The following is a 27,010-nucleotide window of genomic DNA, read 5'->3' as shown; positions in this document are numbered from 1 at the left end:
AGAAAAGAAGATCCATGCAGGGAAGGAGTGGAGGATTTGACGTCGAGGTCGTTGATTACGATGAGCAGTGAACAGACGAAGCAGACGAAGGAAAGGCTTAGCAGTCCGCTGCATTTTGGGGGGTTTCGCTAAGAACCTCTAACGAGGTCTCTAGTCGAGGCGAATCCCGTTTAATCCTACTAAAACTAGTCCCTGGGATTACCAAACACGGGACTACACTAATTTTTAATGTAGTCCAATCCAGTGAAGGTTAGTGAACCCAAACAAACACACCCTAAAAGAAACAGAGAACTACCGTCAGTTATTTGAAAAAAAAAAAAAAAAAAAAAAAGGATTGTTGTGCGTTTTAAAAATAAAAGAAAATTAGACTTGGCCAAAACGACGTCGTTTTGGGCGAAGTCTTAAAAAAATAAAAATTTCCTCTTCTTCGCTGTTGTCTTCCTCGTGAAGATGCTGCACACCTTTCAACCCTAAACTTAGATGACAAAGCCTTCGACTTTGATTTACCTAGACGACGGACCCATTCGACTTCAATTTTAGGTCGCTGATGGATCTAGGAATGCCAACCAACCGGCATCAGGCGCGCCTCGGGACGTATTTTTTAAAAAACACTACTTTTGCTTTATAAAAATCGTGTGTTTTACTAGATGTATATCGAAAATGCTTTTATAACCGAAAAGCACTTTTATATTTTATGATAAAAAATACTTTTAATCATTTTAGAATCGAATTCTAAATAAAATTATTTATTTTGAAAGAAACACTTTTACTACAAAGTTGAAGTAGTTATTTTAAACCTCTCAAAAGTGGTTCCTCAATTCAAGTAGCATTCGTTTCTCCAAATGTGTTGATGAGATGGGGGAAGGTCTAAAAGTGACGATTCTAAGTTTGATGTACATATTGAAACATAAGTCACCTAATTAATTGTTGATATTTATAGTCTAACAATATTAACGTTTGTTTCGAAGAATGAAATCACATAGCTGAGGATCTACAAGCACCTTTTATTCATTACTTGCACGTTATAATTTTCGTTGTAATTTTTGTGTGGAAAATTAAGAGCTCGGATATAAATTCCAAAGTAATTGTGCACTTTGAAATAGTTATTTGTGTGGAAAATGAGAAAAAAGAAAACTAACATAAATCATTGTTACGTCTAGGGAAGTAGATATAACATTCAGATCAGATTAGATGAATTGAAGACGATCAAATAACAAAAATTAACAAAAGTGTGTGAAAAGAAAAAAAGGGTTGCGGTAGTGCTATCTACACACCCACTATTACTTCTCACATACTTCTCTCATTTTTTTGCCATAAATGAATTGAAGAAAATTAATGATCAAAAGTTAACAAAGGTATGTAAGAGGTAAATATGGACGTGTGAATAGTACTATCATATATTTATTCATATATTAAAAGCTTTATCAATCAATCAATCAATCTCTAATATACGTTTGGATGGTTGTATCTACACATCTATTTTTTATCACGCACACATTTCATGTTAATTTATGTTATTTGATCTTTTTTTTAGTCGATCTAATAATCAAAAATTAAGAAGAATATGTAGAAAGTTAAAAAAGATGCGTAGATAACAAGACCGAGCACCCTAAACATTTTTGTGTGCGGGCAAACGATATTCTAAATTAATCATAAATTTGATTCACTTACCAACAAAATCCTTCGCAATTTTTGCAAACAAACTACTAATTTTTTTTTTCATTTTTCTTTTTATTACCGACAACAAACTTTTCTTTTCTGTTTGGTTTCGGTAACAAACCAATTATTATTTTTCTTTAAATCAGACAACAAAATGCTTTTCTTAGTCTTTTCTCAGTCTCCGCTTCCACAACTCTCTCTCTCTCTCTCTCCCCATATTTACAAACAGATCGACAAACGGGCGACACCCCTCCTGATACTTCAAAGTCTTCACCCACCTTCGTCCTTTCCCCTCTCTCCCGTTTCTTCCCCGTATCGAAACGCGCATCTCATTTGACCGGAGATCACATCGCTGCTCGAAACGTTTTCAATTGCACTCGCTCCCGTTTTCATTTCCGGCTTTTCGATCCTGCAAAACAATTTGGACGCGGTTCCGTTGTTTCCAGATCGGAAAAAACGTTTTCTTGGTCTCGCTGCGTGTTCGATGCTGTGCCTCTGGATCGGAGGGTAAGTGTTTATTTGGTGCGATGGCCAGGGTCAGATCGTCGTCGTCGTCGAGTGGATTGAGGTACTGCAACCCGGCGTATTACTTGAAGCGGCCGAAACGCTTGGCTTTGCTCTTCATTGCATTCGTTTGCGTCACTCTTGTTGTCTGGGACCGTCAGACTCTCCTCAGAGAACACGAGGTTGGTCTCCTTCTCGGTTATTTTGGTTTCTTGATTTGGATTTTGAGTCTTGTATGCTCTGTTTGGTTGCTGAGAAAGTCTTGGGAAATGGGGATGAAATTTTTTATTTAAGTATGGATTGGCGGTTTACATTTTTAGGGTCTTTAACTGTGGATGGAAAAAGGGTTGATCGCGTTAGAGGGGAATTTGAAGCTCAGTAACTGCTATGATAAAATGTTTAATGTGTTTGTGTTTGTTTGCCTTCAATGTGTTTTTGTTTCAATAAGATTTCGAATCTTGGAGTAAGTGTTAAATTAGGCATGTGGAAAATGGTAATCTGATTGTTATAACTATGAGGGGAGGAGCATCTGGTTTAATGTAATTCATCATAAAATGTTATGGATGGCAGAAGCCTTTTATATGTAAGCTACAATTCCGGGTTATACGGAATTTGAAGAATGATGAATAAATTTCTCTTGAGATGCTGCGTGAGTAGTAACGAGATTTCCTAGTGGTGAGAGTTTGCATTACTAATTGAACCTCTGTTGCATACCCGAGGTGTAAGAATTGCACATGTTTTTTATTTTTCTCATCTAATGATCTTATTAATGAATGCAGGAAGAAGTTGCCAAGTTAAGTGAACAATTGAGCCATTTGAAAAGTTTGGTAAGCGTCTTATACCATGGTTTTTGTTCATGCTTGAGCTACTTCTTGTATGTGGCCTTCAGTCGCCATCTTTTTCATCCATTTATTTGGGATGGGGTGGTACTGTTGCTGCCATAGCTATCAATCTCTGAATTTTTCACTCATAACACTTAGGTTTAATCTGACAGTCCCCCCCACTGGCTGTCTGAAACGACTATAAAAGAATTTGAGAAACTTTATAAATTAATAAAGAGCTTTAAGTTCTTCTTATTCCGCCTCAACTGTTCTTTGAAATTGAACAAAATAGATCCTCTATGGTTATTTATAATCTGATTTCATTAGATATTTGTGCCTGGAGGTGAAGTGAACACATGTATCTCAGAATACCCTGAAGCAATATTTTAATCCATTTTTAAGGGGTTGATATGTATCAAGTTACAACTAATGGTATACTGTACACTCAGGTGGAAGACTCACAAAATGTGCAAGGTGATGCCACTAAAAATATTATGTTGAAGGGCAGGGGTGGTGAGAAAGAGGTTGTCCTGGACCCAATTGACATTCAAAGAAGAGAAAAGGTCAAAGAAGCTATGATTCATGCATGGAGTTCATATGAGAAGTATGCATGGGGCCAAGATGAACTTCAGGTAACTTGAACCTTTCAGTTTACCATTGCCTATTTCATTTTTAAATAGCAGTTCACAGTGCTTTATGGCCTTTTCTCTACCTACGTGTTCCTTTTGTGCTATGTTATGAATTCAGTTTACAAGGTTTTAGTTTTCTTTTGGTGTATCTTTCGTTGATTGTTATTATAGCTTGCTGAAGTTGTGACTTTGTCAATGTTGTCAAGCTTTGGGTTAACTTTCAGCCATTATGTAACTAATTAGAAAAGTTGTCCAACTTTCAGTCAGTATGTAACTAATTAGAAAAGTTATCACACATGAAGTTTCTGAAATTGTACGTACTAGGAATAATTATTAAGTTGATGACACTTTGTATCCACCTGAAGGCTGAAGCTGTGCTTCTTTTTATCCCAGTAAGCAAGCAAAAAATATTTGTCTCTAAATCTCTTAACCCTAAATCTTGTACTTATCTATCTCTGTTATCTCTTTTTAAGGAGCTTGTTCTATGATGCTGTTGGATCAGGTTTAAGGAGCTTGTTCTATAATTTTAACTTTACATGGCACTTTCAAATTTTAGAGTCATTTAGTGTTGTGAAGAATTATTTGGCCTTAGAAAATCTTTGGCCAAAGGTTTTCAAGTAGTGGAAAAAAGCTAGAAGGACTAAAAGGTTTACATTCCAAGGCTACGGTTGGGACTTGGTCAGTTTTGTCAGTTCAAGTCCAGGTCTCTATTATTTGTATCTGTCCTTTTCAAAAAAATAAGAGTCCGTAAGGAGGCAGAGAGGGACTTTTGGTGGAATGTCGTTGTTCTATATTCTGTTGGGCAGAGGTAAGCTGGATCTCTTATGATGTGTTGTGGCGGATAAGTGATGTACCAGTGGATAAATATTAAGAGAATTTAACAATGCGGTTTAAATTTTAAAAAAATTGCTAATTCCTATTGATTCAGTAAAACACATTAAGAAGCTGATGATATATATACTGATTTCTTAATCTGCTAGATTTTTCAGATTCCATCTGACATTTTGCTAAAAAAAATTAGTGTAGGTGTTCATGTCTCTATTCTGATAAACTCCGTTTCTGTTTCTGTGCTTGCTCAAGAATCTAGGAGCATTAAAGTTGTCTGGGCTCAGTCACAATTCTATTTGTACCGACCACAACTTGATACTGTTTTTTTTTTGTACTTTCCATGTTACTGATGATGTTATTCTTTTTGTACAAATTTCTAACGTCAACGCTGTTTTGCATGTACACCAGCCGCAATCAAAGAATGGTGTTAATAGCTTTGGTGGTCTTGGAGCAACAGTAGTAGACTCTCTTGATACACTGTATATAATGGGTCTTCATGAGCAGTTCCAAAAAGCTAGAGAGTAAGTTGAAGTTTCTATTTTGATATTCTTTGGTAGCATACTCAGTGGACCAAATTAAGCTCTGGCTATTTGGCCATATGAGGAGCATATATATGTAGTGTCATATATCTGTCAACTATCAAGTCCTATGTTGGGCCCTTTTTCTATGCCAGCCATTTTAGCTTCTTGTCCTTTTGCTCCTTCAACTTGAACCAGATTAATCTTTGCAACAGTGCTTTGAAAGATTGCACTGTGCAAACCATCCTACATGAACTTTTCTTTTGTTAATTCAAAAGAAAAGGAGAAGATTTCTCATTTCGTGCCATCCCTCATATTTACTTATCTCTATTATTTGCTACTCTCCTTCTATTATTTGCAACAGTGCTACGACTTTCATTTATTCATTTATATTCCCATTTTCTCTCTTTGGCATCTTTGTTTTTTCTTTTTGCCCGAACCTCATCCTACAGTGTTACATGTTACATCTTGTAACAAATGCTTTATAATTAATATGTTATTCTTGGCAGGTGGATTGCAACCTCATTGGATTTTGACAAGGATTATGAGGCTAGTGTTTTTGAGACAACCATAAGGTTGCATTATAAGGTTTAATATATGGTTGATTTTAATTGTTTTCTCCCCCTTCATAAGAAATTGTTTGGGGCTTTCACTTTTATTTTCCTCCTTTGGTTTCTGAAAGCAGATTTTCTGACGTATGATGTCTATTGTTTTTCTAAAATTTCCAGAGTTGTAGGTGGACTTCTCAGTGCATATGATCTCTCAGAAGATAAACTTTTCCTTGATAAGGCTAGAGAGATTGCAGACAGATTGCTGCCTGCATGGGATACACCTAGTGGGATACCTTACAACATTATCAACTTGGCACATGGAAGGCCGCACAATCCTTCATGGACTGGGGTAAGTAGTGTAAAAGAGCTAACATTTTCAGATAGTCTCTTGTAGTCTTTTTATGATATAAAATTAGCATAAGTTGAGTTTATTTATTATTAGTGTTGCATGCTTGTATCTCTTTCATGATTTCTCTGAAACAACATTTACTAGTGTTTTGAAATTTCATTTGATAAATTTTTGATATTTGAGTTCATTATGTTTTTAGGGTGAAAGTATTTTGGCAGATTCTGGCACAGAGCAGGTGGAGTTTATTGCTCTTTCTCAGAGAACAGGAGACCCAAAATACCAGCAGAAGGTACATATACTATAATGTTTACTAGTTTTGCTTATTTCCCCATCAAGTAGCACATTTACAGGAAATTCTATCTGATTTAACGTAACTCATGAAGTCAGTCATATTATGAATTGCTGCCCATATTAACATGCGTACAACGCTTAGATCAGTGACTTGTCATTTCATTGGTGTGAGAAACTAATTGCTTGTATGTTGATTTCTAGGCTGAGAAAGTTATAGTGGAGCTTAACAAAACTTTCCCTGATGACGGCTTGCTTCCTATTTATATTAATCCTGAAAGAGGAACTTCAGGACGCTCCATTATAACCTTCGGTGCCATGGGTGACAGGTAAGCATAAAGTTTGATATGAATCATGTAATATTCCGTTTCAGGTTTTATAGGGTATACTGGTGTGAGTGGCTTAAAACAATGGTGAAATTAACTTGACATATCGTTTGCAGCTTCTATGAATATTTACTCAAAGTCTGGATACAGGGGAATAAAACTTCAGCTGTAAAGCCGTACAGGTAAGAAGCTTGTCTTTGTCTTTAGATGATGATAACCACTTTTTTACAAAATGTTCTGTTAGGCTTTAAAAGCTTTCACAAGCATATCTGCTTGAAAGATCCTATTTACTCAATTTGTCATAGACTTAACAATAGAAATACAAAAAAGGAATCACGCAGCTTTGGCTCTGGTACTATGACCTGTATTCTTTAAGGGCAAAAGATATTGTCTTAGGTCAAAAGTCTTGTAGCTCCTCAATTTTAATTTATTTTTGAACTTTTTCTTTTCTAAAACTCTGGTTTGTGAAGTGGATATGTGGTCATGGTTTTTTTAAGTTTGTCTTGATGTCAAAATTCTTGTGGATTGTTGGAAGCAGAGATATGTGGGAGAAATCAATGACAGGTCTGTTGAGCTTGATTCGGAGAACAACACCATCATCTTTTGCATATTTGTGTGAGAAGAATGGAAACTCTCTCACAAACAAGGTAAATTACCATTTGCAGTTGCAGTATAATTAATGTCACGGTGATATTTACTTTGTTACATTTTGAGTTGCATTTCCATTGTATATGTAAATGCAGATGGACGAACTAGCGTGCTTTGCTCCAGGAATGCTGGCTTTAGGGTCATCTGGTTATGGTCCCGATGACTCTAAGAAATTCTTAACACTTGCAGAAGAGGTATTACTTCCTTGAAAGATTTTAGTTTCACCTTTGGAGATTGTAAGGCCCATTTAAACATACATTCCATGTCAGTTGGACAAGCCCTATTGATTGAGATAGTATGTGTGGGTTATTCTGCACACAACTTTTATTCTTATCAGCAAAAAAGTTCAATTAAGCTTGCCAAATTATGTTACTATTTGGACCTTTGATTGATTCTGTAAGCCTATTTTTCAGCTTGCTTGGACATGCTATAACTTCTACCAGTCAACACCGACAAAATTAGCTGGAGAGAACTATTTCTTTTATGCTGGGCAGGTTAGTTATCCTGATTTTTGTTTAGACTATGAAATATAATTAATATTTGCTCTGAGGGTGGTCTACGTTTGAAATTTCCAGGACTTGAGCGTGGGTACATCATGGAATATACTGAGACCAGAGACAGTTGAATCACTCTTTTACCTCTGGCGTTTGACTGGCAACAAGACGTACCAAGAGTGGGGCTGGAATATATTTCAAGCATTTGAAAAGAACTCCCGCATAGAGTCAGGATATGTTGGACTGAAAGATGTATGCACCTCTTAAAACCATAACTAACATTGTATCTGCATTCAAGTTCTCTTTTACGTTACCTTTTATTCATGGTTGATTAATAATCTCTAGGGGCTGCAATTTTTTCTATTGTGTTTCATTGCTTCAATCTCATGAATATTTTGAACTAATCAAAGCCACTCGCTCTTCAGTACGCTGAGTCTTCAAGCAGGTGAAATAATGTTTGCCTTTACTGATTTTGCGGCTTATCATTAATGCCAGTTGTTGGTTGTTTCAGGTTAACACTGGCGAGAAAGACAATATGATGCAAAGCTTCTTTCTTGCGGAGACTCTCAAATACCTCTATCTTCTTTTTTCACCCTCGTCAGTCATCTCACTAGACGAATGGGTTTTCAACACAGAAGCTCACCCAATAAAAATTGTGGCCAGGCATGACGCTGTCACTTCTGGAATAGCAAATGGGAACGACAGACCAAAGATTAGATTGCGCGGCAGGAAGGCAGGCCGAACACAAGAGTAATAGGTTTTGTTCAATCCTAGTGTAATTCAAGGGTCCAAGTAGATGAAGAATAGTCTGTTGAGATTCGATGTCCGCTTTTGTACGAGGAGGAACTGATTCGGCTCTACAAACTTCACGTGGCGGGGTTGTATTCTATGGTAACACATTTGTGCTCTTCTTTCTTCACAGTGATGGATCTGTAACATAGCATATATACAGAGATCATTCCCCGGTCGTCACCTCACAGGAAAATGGATATTCATCCCTTATTACCCATTTGGGAATATATGGAATATGGAATATGGATCCACATTTGTAATTTCAAGGAGGAATGCCTTTGGTTTAAACTTTTTACCCCCTCCATTTGACATGTCTATGCCACTTGTTATAGTGAATTGCTTATTTCGGTAAAACCTCGACCTGTATTATTCCTTTGCTATATTTAGATGATTTTTCGGAAATTGTCAGAAAAGTAAGAAGAGCTAAAATTTGATTAAAAATGATCACTTGTGATATGATTGTATATATACTATATAGCACAACATAAGCAATTTTTTAAAAAGTGCAGCAATTCCAAACTGACCATTAGCTACTTCAGCGGTGGATTTAATCACTCCACAAACTTACAACTCATGTTATAACACGTGAATTTATTGACATTAGACCTTAGGTTCATGAATTTACTGACGTGTACAAATATATATTATCTTCATTTATATTATGACACATAATGTACCCGCTCGTGTTGTTCATATACTTAAAAAAAAATCTCTCATTTACATGGGGTTGTCAGTTGTCACACTTGCTAGTATGGTAAAAGTTCAGAAAAGGTTTTTTGGACAAATGGTTCAGAAAAGGTTTTCAGTTCCGATTGTAGAGGAGTACTACTTGTCTGAGGTCCCTTATTTGCAAGGAGATTTGTCTCTGTACTCGAGAATTCTGATGTGTATTTTTTTTCTACAGAAGCAATATAGTTTCATTATCACAAACAATCAATTACAAGCGTGCAGATAGGTACATTAGCACATAACGCAAATGATTTTAAACTCCTATACGACTACCACACAAACCACACCACTAGAATGAGGAGTCACAGACATATATGCCCCATAGACAAGATGTAACATACCAATCACCGAAACCCTCTCAAAAGCCATCACAAACAATGAGGCTACAAAAGTGTAGTAGTGACACAAACAACTTCGGAAGCAACACTGACAAACCAAAATAACTAAGGAGGTAGATTGTATGCCTTGTCATTTTCATACTCTCCTCATGTTCTTTTGTTTGTGTGGTCACGGTTAAGTCACGTCAACATTTTATATTCCTATTACTTTTTGTTTTATTATTTCTATAAAAATTAATATAAAATGTTAACGTGGTTTAACCGTGACCACACATCACAGGAGGGCATGTGAAGAGTATAGAAATGAAAGGGCAGACAATCCATCTCCAATAAGTAAACTGAAAAATAAATGACGTGTCCACAATGAAGATGCAGGTGCAGAATAGGCAGAAGGCGTGGGTGACAGAGGCACGTGCAGAATTGGCAGGAGGCGTGGGAACTATTTAGCCAAAATTGACAACATATTTTGTTTGAGAGATACTTTGATTCCACAAAATTATGAATGAATTCTTACTTCTAAAATTTCGTGTTTATGGTGTCACACTTCAACACATATCTTATAACTTTGTGGAGTCATAATTTGAGAAGAGATCTTTTTCGGATCTCTTTCATCAAGGTCATCGAATCAAGTGATCCGAGCTTTTGAAATTTCATCAAACGGTCCACCTGTTTTGACCCGTTAAAAGCTATAATAATTTTTTACCGTTGGATGAAATTTCAAAGACCCGATTCACTTGATCCGGTTATCTTAGTGGAAGAGATCCATCTTCTCGTCATAATTGACTTGTTTTGATCGTGAATATGTGACATCGACATGTATCTCATAATTGACTACGAATTCTTCCCCAGACAAATTAAAGTAACTCAAAATACCACATTATCAAAAAGGGAAATAAAAGATTAAAGAAAAGTGACGAGTACCAACAATCAAAACAAGTAAATTAGGGTCAAAAAAAGGAGAAAAATTAACATGAACTGTTATTAACATTTTAAAATTTTCATTTTACACTCTTTATAAATGTAATTTCTTTTTAATTATAAAAAATTAAGTGCGAAATGAAAATTTTGAAATACGAATAATAATTCTCAAATTATCGAGGAAGACGAAGGGTTTTTGCTCAAAAGAGGAAAAATTGAACGGTTGACAGCTATCAGGACTTTATTGGTTTCAGATACTTATTGGGAATGCTGACCTGGCATGCCAATCGACCTCTTTTTACATCACAGTGAGTCGAATAAAAAAAGGTGCCCTGAAACTCCTCCTCCCTCTCTCTCAAATACTAATCCTTCGCGCCCTTTTAGCCTTCATTCGATATCACAACCCTCTCTCTCCCTCTCTCTGAAGCTTCCTTCATTGTTGCCGGCAAGTCTCTCTCTCTCTTACACCTTTGTGATGATTTCAACTTTTGGGTGAAAAAAGTTTGGATCTTTGTGTTTATTATGCTGCCTTCTGTTTTTGTATGATTTTTTATGTCAATTTTGTGTCTTTGGTGGAAAAAGTTTGAATCTTTGGAGTTAATAAGGTAAAGATTGATGTTCACTCGTTGTTTGTGTATATACATGTATGTGTGTATATCTATATATATATATATGTGTGTGTGTGTGTGTGTGTGCGCGCGTGTGTGTGTATGATTGTTGTGTTTGTGTGGTTTTGGTGAAAAAGAGGTGACTTTTTTTCGGGAAATTTTCATGTTTTAGATAGAAAAGGTGGAAGCTTTGGAGTTCATAGATAGGATGGACTACAGAAACTTGCCAGTAGCAAAGAGAACCAGGAAGAAGAATCATTCAGGTGGCTCGGCCGCTGTGAGTCGGGAGTACGTGTCTATATCTGATGAGAGTGAGGAAGAGTCCAGAGCCTATGAGTCACTTGATGTTTCTGATGAGGCCAATGCAGCTCCAGCCACAGCCTCAGGAGGTAAGCACAAGAAGAAAAGGCTCGGGAAGCGAAAATCCAGTTAACAGGTCCAAGAAAGGGATGTTTGGTACATCAATGGACTATGAGTATGTGGATGTTTCTGATGATGGTAAGGAGGCCAGTGTGGAGATCATTGGTGAGGATTCAAATGATCCCATGGATTTTGATGATGTACATAGTGCAGGATCAATGAATGGCAAGAAATCTGACCCAGTTGATCTGGAGGCTAGTGATGATGATGTAGTGTGTTTAGGCGAAGAGGGAGGAGAAGGAGGAAGAGGTTTCGGTTCTTTGAATTTGGAGACAAGTGATGCCAATGATGAGGTTGCTTCTGATAGCTCAGATGAATCTGAGGCCACTGAGGAGGTTGCTTCTGATGTTTCCAACAGCTCACATGATTCAGAGACCGTCCTGTTTAGTGAAGAGGAAAGCGCTCATTCGGATGACGAGGATTATGACCCAGAAGAGTCGGAAAGTTCTGAGTTTTCTGAGGAGTCAAGTTCATCTGGTGGAGATGGCCAGTGGAGCGATGAAAGTGATGCTGATATGAAGAAGGGGAAGAATGTTAATAAAAGGGAGAAGAAAAAGGGTAGTGGGAAAGCGAAAAAGGGGGAAGGTGTTCAGGATAATATTGAGGTGAATAAGGTGCATTATATTGATGAAGGGGAAGTTAAAAGGGGATTTAGAAAAGAGGGAAAGGGGAAAACTGTTGAGGGTGGTGTCGAGGTGAAGAAGGGGCAGCATTCTAGTAGAAAAGATGTTGCTGCTCTTCTATTGAAGTTCTGTTTTGGATCTAAGGAGCCAAGTGTACCAGAGAAGCCAGAACTTGATCCAGAAGAAAACGAACTTTGGGATGAATTTCACTTTTCTCTCAGATCTTGTGATATTGGTTCCACTGGATCTAATAAGGTAGGTTGGCATAAATTCATCATTCACTCTGATCTTGAAAGTACATAATCGTTATCGTGTTGTGTATTTTCACTTTGGTGTATGACCTTACAATTAGTTGTTAGACTGTAGCAATGATCCGATCAGTACATATTCGTTGTTAGTAGCTCAGTCATTAATTAGTTGTTAAGTTTTGATTGTAAGTGAATGTATTTGATTGGCAGGTTGGAAATCAAGATTCACTCCCCACTATTCATGAAGAGGATACTGCTACCCTTTGTAAGCGAGGGAGTCATCAGCTTATACTTGATGAAGAGATTGGACTCCAATGCAAATTTTGCACTTACTTAGCCAAGGAGATCAAATATATTTTTCCAGAATTTGTAAGTTTACGCATGTTTCTTTCAGTACGAGTTAAAACCTTTTTTTTATGTTATCATTTTTCATTTGCACTAAAACATAAAATCTAGTTAATTCTTATGGAAACAGTGTAACGCTGAGTATAGAGCACCGCCTGTTGTTTGGAACATGCTTTAGTACGCATCCATTGTTGGAACTTTTATTCACAGAGGTTTTAGAGACTTAGAGCAAGCACTTGCCAACCTAGGTGGTCGGAAGGATTTGGAATGAAAGTACACTGTTTTCGTAACAGGAAAAAAAAAACTATGCTGTGTTTCTGCTGCTTACCCCGTAACTTGAGTTGGCTTGGCTCTAGGGCAAACTGACAGTTCAAGTTGTTACCCCGATTGGCATATTTCAGCTGCTATCTGTTTATCGTTATTTGTTATTATTAGATCTATATTGTGTCTGTGAACAGCTCTAACATATGTTCGTTCGGACTTGACCATTGTTTTAGTACTTTGGGTACTCAAGCTTCTGGTGCTTAACTCGCCAGTTCTTTATGTTTCTGTGTACTCAGCTTGAAAAGGTTTTTTTTTTCTTCTGCATCTGCGATTCTTTGTTGATCTAATTGCTGGCGAGTTCATATTAAAAAACATTGCAACTTGTTGGTTTCAATCATTCAAATTGGAATTATCAAGTTAGTTAAAAAAATATCCTTGGAATGTTTCTGGCCAATCTGAAATTCTTGTTAAGAATCTGTTGACTCTAATCAAGCATACGCTTTGAATGAGTTGGCATATAGGGTCTAATTTTCTGTTCCTTGTTTACCTTCCTTGTCTGCATTCTCATACTGTAACTGCGTGCTTATCAACTTAATTTTCATGATTTGGCATATCAAATATGTGATTTTTCTCTTCGTTATGCACATTCCAGGTTGAGAATCCTTACGAAAAATTTGGCAGAAGAGGCTTTGAAACTGACAACTAGTGTTTTAACCTTTGTTTTACGTTTTTGAGTCAGTTTTCAAGTGATTTAGCAATCCCTCCTAATCCCCGGTTAAGAACGATCCCTACTTATACATATACTACAATTGTCAAAAGAGGGTTTTAATTTGTGTGCTTATATATTCCGCATCAAGCACTCGCTAACATTTATGACACATATACTTAGCAAAATAAAGAAAACAAAATCAATCCCATTTTAGAAACTTAGCTTATAAATCATGACATACAGAACTTCTTGCAGTTGTTTGTCACACCAACACATAATATGCATGGGCGTGTGGTTTAGGTCTAAGCACGAATACCTAGTACATCATTGTATTCAAAAGAACTTTGATGGGACTTACACATCACACCAAGTCATTATGCAGACATGACGAGTCTAATCACTCAAAGAATTTCATTTCTTCATATAAAGATACTAAACCAATAACTTAAAATCTTGAGTTGTTAGTCATACCACATTAGCATGATGATGTGGTATAAGCAGGCCCAGCTCAGGCCTAGTGCCACCAGGGCCCAAAATTGAAAGGGGCACCACAAAAAAATATTCCAAATAATTAGGTATTTAAAAAAAAGAGCCCAAAATAGGGGTTGGAAGGCAAGAGCCCAAGTGTGAGTGTCAAATAGAACGGCCCAAGTTTTGGGCATTAAAAATAACATAAAATAAAAAATAACATAAGGGGACCACTATTCCCCCAATCATCTATAAGTTACTAAAGGCTTGTTTGGTATCCTATTTTAAATTTTTTATAATTTCTCAAAACATATTTTTAAGATTTTTTTTTAAAACAATTTTCTTTAAGACTCAAAAACTTGTTTGGTATGCGATTTAAAATTTTTAAATCTTACAACTTAAACTGGACAAAGAGATCCAAAAAGAGGGGGTCGAGAGAGAAAGAGGAGATAGGAGAAAAGAAAATAAGAGATAATTGGAGGAAATATCAAGAAGTGAGAGGATTGGAGGAGATAGAGAGGAAGCGGAGTGAGAGAAATAACCGAAAAAATGAAGAGAGCGGATTGAAGGTGAGACGAAAAAGGTAAAAAAAAAAAAAAGAGAGAGAGAGAAGGAGAGAGAGAAAGAAAAGAGAGATAACTTTGAAGTGAGAGGGGAGGAGGGAGAGAAAAGAAATAAATGAGTTTAAGTTTAAAAACTCTAAAAACTCACTTTTTGTGTTTTTAGATAATAGACTATATTTTTGAATTAGTTTTGAGTTCAATTTTTTAAAATAGTCCTACCAAACAAGTTTTTAAGGCCTAAAACTTGAAAATTGTTTTTGGTTTAAAAAGTTGGATTCAAGTAAAATACCAAACATGTTCTAACATTTCAAACCTTTTTCCTGATTCCCCAGTCCCCCCCAGCCCACTTTGTTCCGCACTGCTGATGTCTCTGTTCTTTTCTCTTTAATTTCATTGGCTGCAAGCCTGCAAGTGCAGCATTTTAACTCCCAAGTTGCTGCACTGCAGCTTCATTCTTCAAGCTCGAGCCCTGACAGACATGTCCTTTTCAGCAACATTCACCAACCCCTTTGAGTTTTGAGGTAACTTAATTTTTAAAATTTGAATAATTATTAATTCATAATTTAATATAAAATTTTACAAGTGATATAGAATTATATGGTAATTGATGTATCGAATTGTTGTTGTTGATTAATTGAATTATTTGATTTCATTTCAAACCCAATTTTTTGGTTCAATTGTATCAATTTTTATAATATGTTAGACTATGTGTTAGTGCTTTGATAATATATAATAGATGTTAATGTTTTTATAATATATAATATGTGTTGGAAAGATAATTTTGATAGGAAATTTTTGTTATATCATGTGTAGGTAATTTTTGCAAACAAATTATTGAAGCCATGTCTTTTAGGAAACAACTCTCTGGTAGTATGAAAAGAAAAAAAAAAAGGCAAAGGATAACGAAATTTGCGAAAGTTTAAGAGGATCACTTAATAATTTTTTTCTCTACAAAGAATGAGTCAGTTGAAAATTTGAGAGGAAATGATGTTGGTGAAGAGTCACAAAATGTTGGGGAGTCTTATGATCATGAAATTGGTGGTTATGTGGAGAAAGATGTTTATGACGAGTCTCGTGACCATGAAAATGGTGGTGGTTTAGAGGAAAATGTTGGTGATGAGTCTCAAGACCATGAAAATGGTGGTGATGTGGATTTAAATGTTGATGATGATCATATTGGTGTAGAGGAAACTATTGAATCTCTTGAACCTAATTTCCATTTAAACATTTATGATCCAAGAGTTTGAGATGGTCTTAATGCAGAAATGAGAGCAGTACTTGTAGAAAATGGACCAATTCGAGAAACTAATCTCACTTATCCTTAAGGACAAACTCTCTAGAAAATTTCCCTCACACTATTACGATTGAAAATTACGAACGGATTAAATTTAAGATAGGAAATGGCTTGTGTACTCAAAAGAGTAGGATAAAGTCTTTTGCTTTTGTTGTAAATTGTTTAAAACAATTGCATCAAAAAGTGAGTTAGTAAAAGATGGAATTAGTGATTTGAGACATCTTGGAGAGAAGCTTGACCAACATGAAAAGAGTAAACAACATCTCACTAATTCGAGAACTTGGGTTGGATTGAAAAGTAGATTGACAAAAAATCAGACAATTGATAAAGAATTTCAAATGTGAATCAAGAAAGAGACAAATCATTGGAAACAAGTGATGCTTAGAATTATTGTTGATGTGAAATGTCTTGCCATACGTAATTAGCATTTCGTGGAACAAATGAAAGACCTTATGAAGACTCTAATGTCAACTTCTTAGGTTTACTTGAAATGATTGTGGAGTTTGATTCAATAATGCAAAAGCATTTTCGATTCATTGAGAATAAAGAGATTCATCATCAATATTTGAGTCATAAAATCCAAAATGAGTTGATAGCTACTTTAGCTTCAAAAATCAAAACCGCAATCATTAAAAAAAGTAAAAAAAGCCAAACAAGGGAAAGGACCATTAAAGCTTATATATTTCAACCTAGAAATTTAGTGGGTAATTAAATTAAATTATTTTATTTTATTTGTTCTTAAGAAAATACAAACTTTATGGCATTGGCGCCATGGGCATCTGGATTCTGGGGTTGACCTCGTATTAATGTTTTTTATAAAAAAAAAAAAAAAAAAAATTATTGAAGTCGGAGCAATCAAATGTTTAAGTTATTTATTATATTTCAGCATAAGAACAGGTAACGTCGTTTTTGCTTACATGAACGGTGAATTTTTGTCGAGTCTGTTATTTTTCATTAATTTATATGTCCATGAGGGTGTTTTTTTTAAATCAGATAAAGGTTAGGCTTTTTTCTATTTTATTTTGAGAAAAAAAAAATTTATTTATTGGTTTTAGTTTTTATGGATCTCTATTTCTGATTATTTTTACAAATTTGGAAACAAGAGCAATTGGAAATCTTCTGATACATTTGAAATTTGTTTCCTTTTCTTACAGATCCCCATTTTTTTTTGTACATTGTCATTTCAAAGACATTGAATGGTCGTAAAGTACATTGTATTGGACCACCAATTAGCAAGATTAGCATTAAGGGGGCGTTTGTTTGCCCTCACTAAGTTGGGCTGGACTGGACTGGACTAGCTATTAGTCCAATACTGTGTTTGTTCCATGCTGGGACTAACATTAATGAGACTAAAGGGGACTAGCATGGACAAAACCCTTCACTAAAAGGTCTTAGCGAGACCCCCCAATAACCATGGGACTAGCTAAGACTATCCTCTCTTTTTCGTCCTCATCATGCTCAACGACCACTCTTGACAGACTCCTCATCATCTCCGGTCACCTAGATCAATCATTAACTTTCCGACTCTCTTTCAGATCCATTTCACAACCAACTTTCATACAAAATATACCAAATTGAAGCTGGAAGTGACAAGATTACGATTTTACCTGAATCAAGGCCAAAATGTGGTCGAATGTGGCTGGAAAATGGCCTGGAAGTCTCGGCCTGTTTGGGCTTCTTCAAATCCATGACAAATTCGAGCATTCAAAGCTAAGATCTCGGTCCAGGGATGGTGATGAATTTTTTGGCGGTGCTAACTTCATCCAATTTAACGAGGGTTGGCCGGAAAACACATCGAGAAACCTACAACTCGTCGGGAAAATTGGAGCCGTGAGGTTCCATTCGAACAACGCATAGCTAGAGAGGGAGGGAGGACAGAGAAATAGAGACTGGAATCAATAAGGAGTTTGACCAGGAATGAGAAAGAGACATGAATTGAGAGGTCTAAGAGGAAAAAAAGAGGGAGAGGGTGGGACGATGAGAGAAGAGGAAAAGAGTGGGACGGAAATGGTAGGAAAAAATGAAGAAAAAGATAAGATCATAATAAAATATTAATAATTTATATATTAAATAATATAATATTATAATTTGTTATTATCCAGCTTCTTAGTCCAATACTGCACCAAACGCTTCACTAAGTTAGTCCAGTTTAGTCTAGTCTAAGCCAGTCCAGCTTAGTCCTTGAAGTTAATCCAGTCCGAGATAATCCGGCGCAACAAACGCCCCCTAACTACCTTGCCAAACAGTTACAAACCTAAAAAAAAAGGAAAACAAAAATCTCACCCAGAAAAGGAAAACAAAAAGAATGGAAAAGGGGCCAAAATTGCATAACTAAGAATTCCAAAACCTAAACCTAACCCTAAACCTATATACCCCTATCCTTCACCAACCCTCCACCCTCCCTATAAATAGACCCAACCTCCACCCGCCCTATAAATAGACCCAAATATTGAGCGTTTGTGCACACACAAAAAGTAAGTGATCTTCTAGAGTGTAATCAGGGTTAATCTAGATGCAGTTAGAATGTGAATGGCAGCTTCAAAACCTCTAGATGATGGTGAAGACGAGGCTGATGAAGAATATCTTATGGTTCTCAACCCAACTATCGAATCATTGATTTACCAGAGAATTTACCAGAGAGGTATTATATATAAAGGCTTTTTAGCACCCCTCTTAAGGAATTTTACCACCTCTTTATTTATAATTTGTGTTGTTAAATTTTTTTATTCATGACCATATGTTTATTTATGTTATCATAATTTGGTTCTTGGATCTAGTTCCATAGTTTTCAGTTTTTCATATTCATCTTCAACTTCTAATATGGTTTTTGGTGTCGTTAATTATAATCCAAGATCAAAAAGTAAATATAACCTTTGAATATATGCAGGAAACTATTATTGGCTCGAAAATTCTAATCATGCATTATTTATAAGAGTATTTTTCTTTCTAAACATAGTATCTTGGATACATTCATCTATATGGTGTCTTGGGTCACGAGCTGTCAAACAGCAGCAAAAAATTGGGTTTCCAGTTTCAAGACTTTATTTTTCTTTTTGGCATAACTTTCAATTTAGAGCTCCGTTTTGTACAAACTTTATATGCTTTTAAAGTACAGAACACAAACTTCAAAACCCATATATAATTACATGATTTGGTTTAGTTTTGAATGTTCCAAAGTGAGCCTAAACTTGGTCCAATAGTGTTGTTTTTCTAAAATGTGTAAAATGGATTGTGAACTACGATTGGCTTGATCCTTCTGAAGGGTACGTAGGCAGTCTAACGCAAAGTTAGATGCAGCCATAAAATAAACAAGATTAAATATTAGTGGAAAAATCATCAAAGAGAGAAATGTTAGCATGGTTAATAACATAAAGGGTAACTATGACATTTTTGTGACTATCACCATAGTTAGTTTACGTATAAAATTTCTGGGGTGTTACATTTCATCTCAAATTTCGACTTCAAATGTGAGGTAGTTCTTTGGAACTCTTTAGGAGTTCCGATGAGGTTCATGTCATCGACTTATACTGTAACGATCGCAAAACTGGAATGTGACTTCTTAATGAACACACAAGGGCATAATTCGTTGTTCATATATCCTTAACTAGTCAAATACTCACTCATACGGTTATACCACATTCTTCTGGATTGCTTCAAACTGTAGAGTAAACGCCTCAGCCGAATTAAGAGTGTGTTCTGGGGTTTGGAAATATTTGATCTAGTCAATGTAAGTCCTTCGAGAACTTTTATAGAAATTTCTGTATCAAGATCCCCATAGAGATACGCAGTTACTACGTCCATCAGCTGCATACTCAGTTTTTCGGGAACTACCAAATTGATAAGGTAGCAAAAAGTAATCACATCCATAACGGGTGAATAAGTTTCGTCATAGTCAATCTCGGGGCATTTTGAGAAGCCTTGCGCAACAAGACGAGCTTTATAATGCACAATTTTGTTCTTCTCATTTTCAAACGAAAACCCACTTGTAGCCAACAGGCTTCACATGTGGAAGAGTATAAGCTACAGGTCTAAACACCTTACATTTCTCAAGCAACTCGAGTTCGACTTGGACTGCTTGTTTCCAGTTTGACCAATCAGTTCTACGTCGACATTCATCAACGGAACAGGGTTCAATGTCATCGCTCAACATGATCTCAGTGGCTACTGCATATGCTAATGCATCGTCGATGATCATCCCATTTCTATACCAAACATCATCCAAGCTAGCATAATGGGTCGAAATCTCATGATTCTCGATAGGTGGATTCGTCTCTTCAAGGACGGTTCTGTAATCTAGAATTTCATCATGAGTTGGATAGAATGAGTAGGCGATAGTCGGATTCACAGTAGGCTCTTCAGGGGCCTGTGTCATTGGTTTCCTCTTCCCAGGGTGTGAATCCTTTAAACCAAGTGGTCTGCCACGCTTATGTGTAGGGGCAGATGATTGGCTAGCTACTAATGTACGGTGATCGGCCAATGTGGCGTTCTAAGCCTTTAAAAGGGAAGTTCATCGTGCATTTGGTACATCCATCTTTGCAAGCACATTCACAGCTGGAATATGTGATCTTGTCATCGCGCTAGATCGGTGAAAGCATCTAGAATGCTTTGAAGATATAATATGCGTTGCACTTTAGTTTAAGACTGAGTAGTGCGGGGATCTAAATGAAACAAATTGGGAGTCGTCCATGATAATTCGCGTCGTTCATCAGGAATGTTGACGTTCTTATCTCCCTCTAACAACGAGAAGACTATGTCATAGAAATGACAATCCACGAAACGAGCAGTAAATAGATCGCTGTCAAAGGTTCTAAGTAACGAATTATCAAAGGAGAATCATATCTGACATAGATTCCCATCCTTTGCTGAGGCCTTATTTTTGTACTCAAGGGCAATGCCGACACATAGACCGCACAACTAAAAATGTGCATATGCAATATGTTGGGTTTGTATCCGGTAACCAACGGAAGGGCGCTATATGGTTGTGTAGCAACAGGCCTCAGGTGGACAAATATGGCTATGTGCAATATTGCATGACCCTAAGCAGCAATCGGAAGCTTGGTATGTATTACCAACGATTGAGCAATCATTTGTAAGCGCTTAATGAATGCCTCTTCCAAGCTGTTCTGGTTGTGAACATGGGGTACTGGATGTTAAACTTTAACCCCAACTGATATGCAAGAGCCATTAAAAGTTTTAGATGTGAATTCTCTAACATTATCCAATCAAATAGATTTGATCGAATAATAATCATGGTGGTAAGCCCTGAGCTTGATAACCTAAGCCAACAGTTTGGAGAATGCAGCATTCCTTGTGGACAAGAAGCACATGTATGACCAATGTGTAGAAGCGTCAACCAAAATCATAAAATATCTAAATGGTTCGCTGGGAAGGTGAATCGGTCCACAAATGTCCTCCTGAATCCTTTGTAGAAAAATAGAAGGATTTGAGCGAATCTTGTCATAAGAAGGCTTAATAATAGGCTTTCTCATAGAACATGTTTGACATGCAATTCCTTGAATCAAACCTAAATTTCGAGTTAATGGATGCCCGTGTGATGATTTGAGGATACGACGCATCACTGTTTGTCTAGGGTGTCCGAAACGATCATGCCAAAGTGTAATTTCATATGTGGTCCTAGTGGTAGGGCTGACCATATAGTTGCTCTCTATTGGACGTATGGTCGTAGTATACAGACCACTTGAGATACGCTTCATCTTCTCTAGAATACACTTCTGGCCATATTCGTAGTAATGTCCTTGAAACTCAACAACATTCTTCCAAAACGTGAAGAATAGAGTACCTCATCAATAGTCAAGATTGTACCATTGGATAACATTATACATGTCTTACCGTATCCTTCGATCAGGTTGAATGGTCCTAAGATGGTTGTCAAAGGTGCATTCTTAGGTATGAAGTTAGTGAAATAGATGTGTTCATGCAAAACGGTGTGCGTGGTTGCACTATCTGCCAAACAACTAACTTTCCTACTAGTCATACCTAAAATAAAAATTAATTTGAATCGGTCACATGATAAAAGTTCTAAAAAAAACAAATATCCATTCAAAATAATTTAAGTATTCAAGGATGGTAATTAAAAAACTAAATATTCAAAAACAAATCACCAACAAATAATCCAAATATGAAGGAAATTGTTCAAAATTAAACCAAAAAATAAGGGGGGGTTTGGCCACTAGGTGGAATTCGGCTCCATTGTTCCAAATAACAACTAAAAATAGTTCATGTCTAAGATTATAATCTTCTATAGGTGTGGTATCCTCCTGAAAGTCAGAAACCTTCATCTTAGTACCCTCCGATTCATCCACTTGCACAAAGTTTGATTCAAACTTCTTACGATAAGAATGAAATTCAACTACAACCTTCTGGGGAGCACGGCAAACACGGGACCAATGATCTTTTGAACCACAGTTGTAGCGTATGTCCACATCCATGGTTTCAGGTGCTTTACCCTTATTCTTGAAGTTTAGGGCCTTGGGAACGAGGTTAGGGCGTTTCTGGGCTCGGTTTCCTCCCTTGGGTGGGCCTTGGCTCTATTGACCTTGACTAGGTGGCTTCTGGCCATCCCTACCACGCCTATGTTGGCATTTTGGGCGTTGGTTTGTGTTATATTGTATTTCAGGCACAACAGTCGGCCTAGTAGGTCAAGGTTGATGATTTTTCATCAACAACTGATTTTGCTTTTTAGCAAGAAGTAAAACAGAGATCAAATCCGAAAAGTAAGTAAACTTCTGAGCCCTATATTTTTGCTGCAGGACAATATTGGTAGCAGAGAAGGTCGAATAGGTCTTCTCCAAGAGATCCTCTTCGGTTAATTCTCGTTACAGAACTTGAGAAGTGATCTGATTCGACAAATTCAAAATTATATTCATTCACAGACTTAAAGTCTTGGAAGCGCTGATGCTGCCAGTCATGTCTTGCTTCAGGCAAAAAGATGTCATTTTAGTGATCAAAGCAATCAGCCAAAGCAACCCAAAGTGCTCATGGATCTTCCTCAGCAAGGTATTATGTTTGTAGTGCATCATGAATATGTCTTCGGATGAAGATCATGGCAGTGGATTTCTCAGCTTCGCCAACTGGGTTGTCCGTCTCATCTTCAATGGCGGGACGCAAATTCTTTGCAGTGAGGTGGAGCTTCACATCTTAGACCTACTTGAGGTAGTTCCTTCCAAAGACCTCTAAAGCAATGAAGTCAAGTTTGTTCAAATTCGACATGTTCTTATCACAAAATAAATGGACAAGAATGTGGTTAGTGTAATGGAGAAAAAATTCAATCCATTCACATAGGAGTACAACATTCAGGTTCTAATGGACATTTATTGGTTTAAATTTACATGAAAAAAACTTCGGGTTTTCATGGGTGATGTTTTTAAAGAAATCTTCTGGTTTTCAAACAAGGCATGTTTCTAGAAACTTTAGGTTTCAAAATAATTATGAACTTTAGGTTCATATGTTCCTGTAGACAAACACTAATATATATACAGAGATATACAAATAGATCTTCAAGGTCTATTATTATAATTGAATTAATTATTTGGACTTCGGGCTAAAAGTAAAGTAGGGGTGAAAATTATAAAACTCATAAGCCTAAAAAATTAGGCATTTAAACTCGGGGCCCAAAATAATGGGCCAAAGCCCACAGGTGGGCGTAATTTGAAACTGTGAGGTCCAGGCCCAAAAATTGGGTTGGAATAAGCACGGGCTAATTAGACCTCAAAAGAATTGGGCTACTAGCCCATTAGCAGCAAACAGGCTGCTAGAATAGGCCCAAAAATAAGGGGCCTATATGGGCACAAATCAAGTGCGGCAATGAGCATGCTGGGGATGTAAGCCTATTCAGAGGCATGCTCTCGTGCTTTGCGATGCAGTGCACTGATGTTCTAGCTTCGGGTTGGAATTCGGTGCGACGCAGATGTATAAACCCAGGGAGACGCAATCCAGTGTGTCATAGGACACGGGGACACCATAGCCATGGGATGGTGTCATGGGCTGAGTCCAATAGAGGCCCAATTGGGCTCTGTGATACGGGCTAGGAGAAATAAAGCCCAAGTGGGCTTGGGTCAAGTCCAAAACCCCCCAGGTCAGAACTAGGTTGTGTCACCGGGGAAAGAAAACGGCGTTGTTGTTTCAAGCGGCTGGGTTTTGGGACATAGTTCTCGGTGCAGAGTCGTGAGTTTGACAGTAAGCCAATTCCTAGTGACGGATGAAGTAACTCAACGTCGAGGGAAAAGAAAAAGGGAAACCCATGAAATTCAAACTTGAATTTTACCCAAATTCGATGAAATTCTTCTGGAATTTCAATGATTTTGGTTCAAAAATCATGACAACATGTCGTATTTTGCCAAAAAATTGCATGGCAAGGCCATGGTCTCGCTGCAGGCTAGTTAGGGTTTCTGGGTTGGACGCCATAGGTGTCGGGTTTTCCAGTGGAGCTCGATGGCTCCGTGAGTGGCTCAGGTCATGGATTAGAAGAACTATAAAAAAAAATTAATTTTTTTTATTTTTCAATTAATTCAATGCATGTTTAATCAAATAATTGAATGCATGGACAGATATATGATACAATTTATGGCAATATCAATTCACATAATTCAACAATTATGGATATAATGCATATACAATTTATGTAGAAACTAAAATTTGAAAAACGTTAAGTTGTGTCATGCATTATGGTGAATGTTCATGCTATTAGGACTGCAAAAATATCGAGATAAAAACCGTCATTTTGAAAGAACTTGATTGCCTGATGATATTGACGAACGAGTTTGATGCAGAAAACTTCCACGTTAGATTCCTAAGCCCAGCAGTAGGAGCATGATGATAACATTTTGTGGCCTATATTTAACTGACAAGGAGAGAGGGCCATCGACACAGAGAAAATAGAGAGAGAGAGATGTGTTTGTAGGGTTGTGTAGAGGATGTGTTATTCCCCCTACACAGTGTCTTTATTTATAGTAATAAGGGAGGGAAGAAATCCTTCTCCTCCAAAGAATATAAGTCCTAATAGGGAAGAATAACTAGAATAAAATCTAATCCAGGATTTACACAATCACAATTAAATAAGAAGTTTATAACAAATTTTTATTTTTTTTAACAACTTGAGATCAAGTTGTGGAGAGTAACTTACATGGAACGAGTTCACCGTCACGTGGTGTTCCAATTCGATAATACAAATGTCATGTGTTGAAAAACTTACATGTTGGTTTTTTATAATGAGACACCACAGTGGTGGTGAACCGCTTCTATATAAGTCATTCTCTAGGTTGTGAGATATGCTACATCTACCACATATTTGTACCATCTATGTAACAGCGGTAGGTTCCGCTAACATATGTGGGTCCAATCTTTATTAGAGATATGGTGCAAATGATGGTACAAATATGTGGTAAAAATAGCACTTTTGTTTATTTTCTTGTTCATGAAATATATGCATATTAGAACAAGTTTGATGACTTAAATGTGATAAACAAAAAATAAATATAGTAAAAGCATAGCTAAAAAATGTCAATTTAAAGGCTTATAACTCAAGTAGTGAAAGCATTTATTCATGCACTTGAGATCAGTGGTGGAGCCAAAAATTCATGTTAGGAAGGGCGCACTTTAGATCAAAATGGACATAATATACATATATATATATATATATATATATATATATATATATATAAACTATCTAATCCTTTTGGTGGCCTTGGTATTAAATTCAAAGGTGAGTGACCAAGCATTTATTCTTCATTATACATGGTCAACTATATCAAGAGTTGAATATAAAACAATATTAAAAGCACACCATTTATTCTTCGTTCTTGGTATCAAATTCAAAGGTGATTGACCATGCATTCATTTTCTTATAATGACCAAGAGAACATTTTTCTAAAAACATAAGGCATGAGAACATTTAAAGGGTTTCGTTGTGCTAATTTGGAAAAAGGAAATATTTTTCTCTTCTTGATTTCATCGATGATATAATACAGGGAAATGAGAAATTAACCAAAATAATAAGTCTACAAGCAAAGGAAATAATTGTATATAGTCAAGAACCAGATAATATGATCAACTAATTTTTTTTTTTTTTTTTTTGAAATGATGATCAACTAATATTAGTATAGAACTATAGTTTCAAATATTTAATGTAAAAAATTTAAAGCTTTGTATTTGTTGGATTGAAGTTAATTGAACTAACCAATATAATTACAAACTCAAGTTCATAGTGGTATTATAAAATTAATTAATGATAGTAAAGATTGTTAGGAAAAAAATAATTTGAGGATAGGCCCAAGCTTACTCTAACCTTAAGATGGCTCCGCTACTGCTTGAAATCTTAGGTTGGACTCTACCGATTATTACTTGTATCAAAACAAGTATTGATTACACACACAATACATTGTTAGGATTTAACTTCTTGTCTTATGTTTATAAACAGTCAATCTAATAGAATATTGATACAAACAAATTTTTAGTTTAGCAATATCTTTTCTTCCAAAAACTTAATAAAAAATCGAATCTAAATTTCTCATCCGAACCCCACAGTTTTTTAAAAAATACAAATAAATAAATAAAAAATCTGATAGTACTAGTTGATTAAAACACATGTAAAATGTGTTTGTATATCTTTAAGTTGGGCAGGGAAAAGCGCCATGTGACAAAAAGTACTAGTGTTTTTCAGTTAGGCTTTTGTTAACGCATGGACAAGTTAGAGATGGATGGTTATGGTTGGCATGGGGTGATTAAATAAAGAGGTGTGACATCCACACATCCTTTTATACTTCTCACACTTTTTTGGTTTTTGATCCTTGGATCATATGAGTTGAAAATGATCAATGGTCAAAAATTAATAAGGGGTGTGTGAGAAGTAAAAAATGATGTGTGGATAGCACACCCCCAAATAAAAAAAAAACATGTTTTAAACTCCTAGCTACAAGCCTAGAACCCTAAACCCAACCACATGTCTTGTTCCTCTCACAAGTCACAACCTCGTAGTTAGGCTCTGAGATTTTAGAGGCTTAAAATTCATAAAAATGCCCTTTTTAAGATAGTTTTCTCAAAAAAGTAGGACAATACACA

The 27,010-nt window shown here is 36.3% G+C and overlaps 2 protein-coding genes across 2 annotated transcripts; both read left to right on the top strand.

Moving 5' to 3' along the window:
* The first annotated feature begins 1,838 nt into the window (after window positions 1–1,838).
* On the top strand, window positions 1,839–8,776 carry LOC137708261 (mannosyl-oligosaccharide 1,2-alpha-mannosidase MNS1-like). The gene is made up of 14 exons (XM_068447302.1): window positions 1,839–2,345; window positions 2,943–2,990; window positions 3,434–3,616; window positions 4,850–4,962; window positions 5,469–5,534; window positions 5,688–5,859; window positions 6,059–6,148; window positions 6,352–6,476; window positions 6,590–6,655; window positions 7,012–7,120; window positions 7,217–7,315; window positions 7,535–7,615; window positions 7,697–7,867; window positions 8,127–8,776. Exons 1-14 carry the CDS (start codon window positions 2,187–2,189, stop codon window positions 8,367–8,369), a joined length of 1,725 nt encoding a protein of 574 aa, XP_068303403.1. The 5' UTR covers window positions 1,839–2,186; the 3' UTR covers window positions 8,370–8,776.
* Window positions 8,777–11,464: 2,688 nt separating this feature from the next.
* Window positions 11,465–15,887, top strand: LOC137709078 (SNF2 domain-containing protein CLASSY 4-like). The gene is made up of 3 exons (XM_068448219.1): window positions 11,465–12,298; window positions 12,502–12,660; window positions 15,597–15,887. Exons 1-3 carry the CDS (start codon window positions 11,465–11,467, stop codon window positions 15,885–15,887), a joined length of 1,284 nt encoding a protein of 427 aa, XP_068304320.1.
* Window positions 15,888–27,010: the final 11,123 nt, after the last annotated feature.

Source organism: Pyrus communis, chromosome 11, assembly GCF_963583255.1.
Source record: "Pyrus communis chromosome 11, drPyrComm1.1, whole genome shotgun sequence".
Taxonomy (NCBI): Eukaryota; Viridiplantae; Streptophyta; class Magnoliopsida; order Rosales; family Rosaceae; genus Pyrus; species Pyrus communis.
The sequence above is the reverse complement of the archived record's forward strand: the minus strand, read 5'-3'. Positions and strand labels throughout refer to the sequence as shown.

What these genes read in the sequence shown, in the direction of transcription:
- LOC137708261 (XM_068447302.1), top strand. Translation starts at nt 2,187, where the DNA reads ATGGCCAGGGTCAGATCGTCGTCGTCGTCGAGTGGATTGAGGTACTGC. An exon ending in GTTTTTGAGACAACCATAAG is followed by an intron (nt 5,535 to 5,687) that starts GTTGCATTATAA and finishes TAAAATTTCCAG; the next exon opens with AGTTGTAGGTGGACTTCTCA. An exon ending in TCAGCTGTAAAGCCGTACAG is followed by an intron (nt 6,656 to 7,011) that starts GTAAGAAGCTTG and finishes TGTTGGAAGCAG; the next exon opens with AGATATGTGGGAGAAATCAA.
- LOC137709078 (XM_068448219.1), top strand. Translation starts at nt 11,465, where the DNA reads ATGGACTATGAGTATGTGGATGTTTCTGATGATGGTAAGGAGGCCAGT. An exon ending in GTTCCACTGGATCTAATAAG is followed by an intron (nt 12,299 to 12,501) that starts GTAGGTTGGCAT and finishes TTTGATTGGCAG; the next exon opens with GTTGGAAATCAAGATTCACT. An exon ending in AATATATTTTTCCAGAATTT is followed by an intron (nt 12,661 to 15,596) that starts GTAAGTTTACGC and finishes TTCTCTACAAAG; the next exon opens with AATGAGTCAGTTGAAAATTT.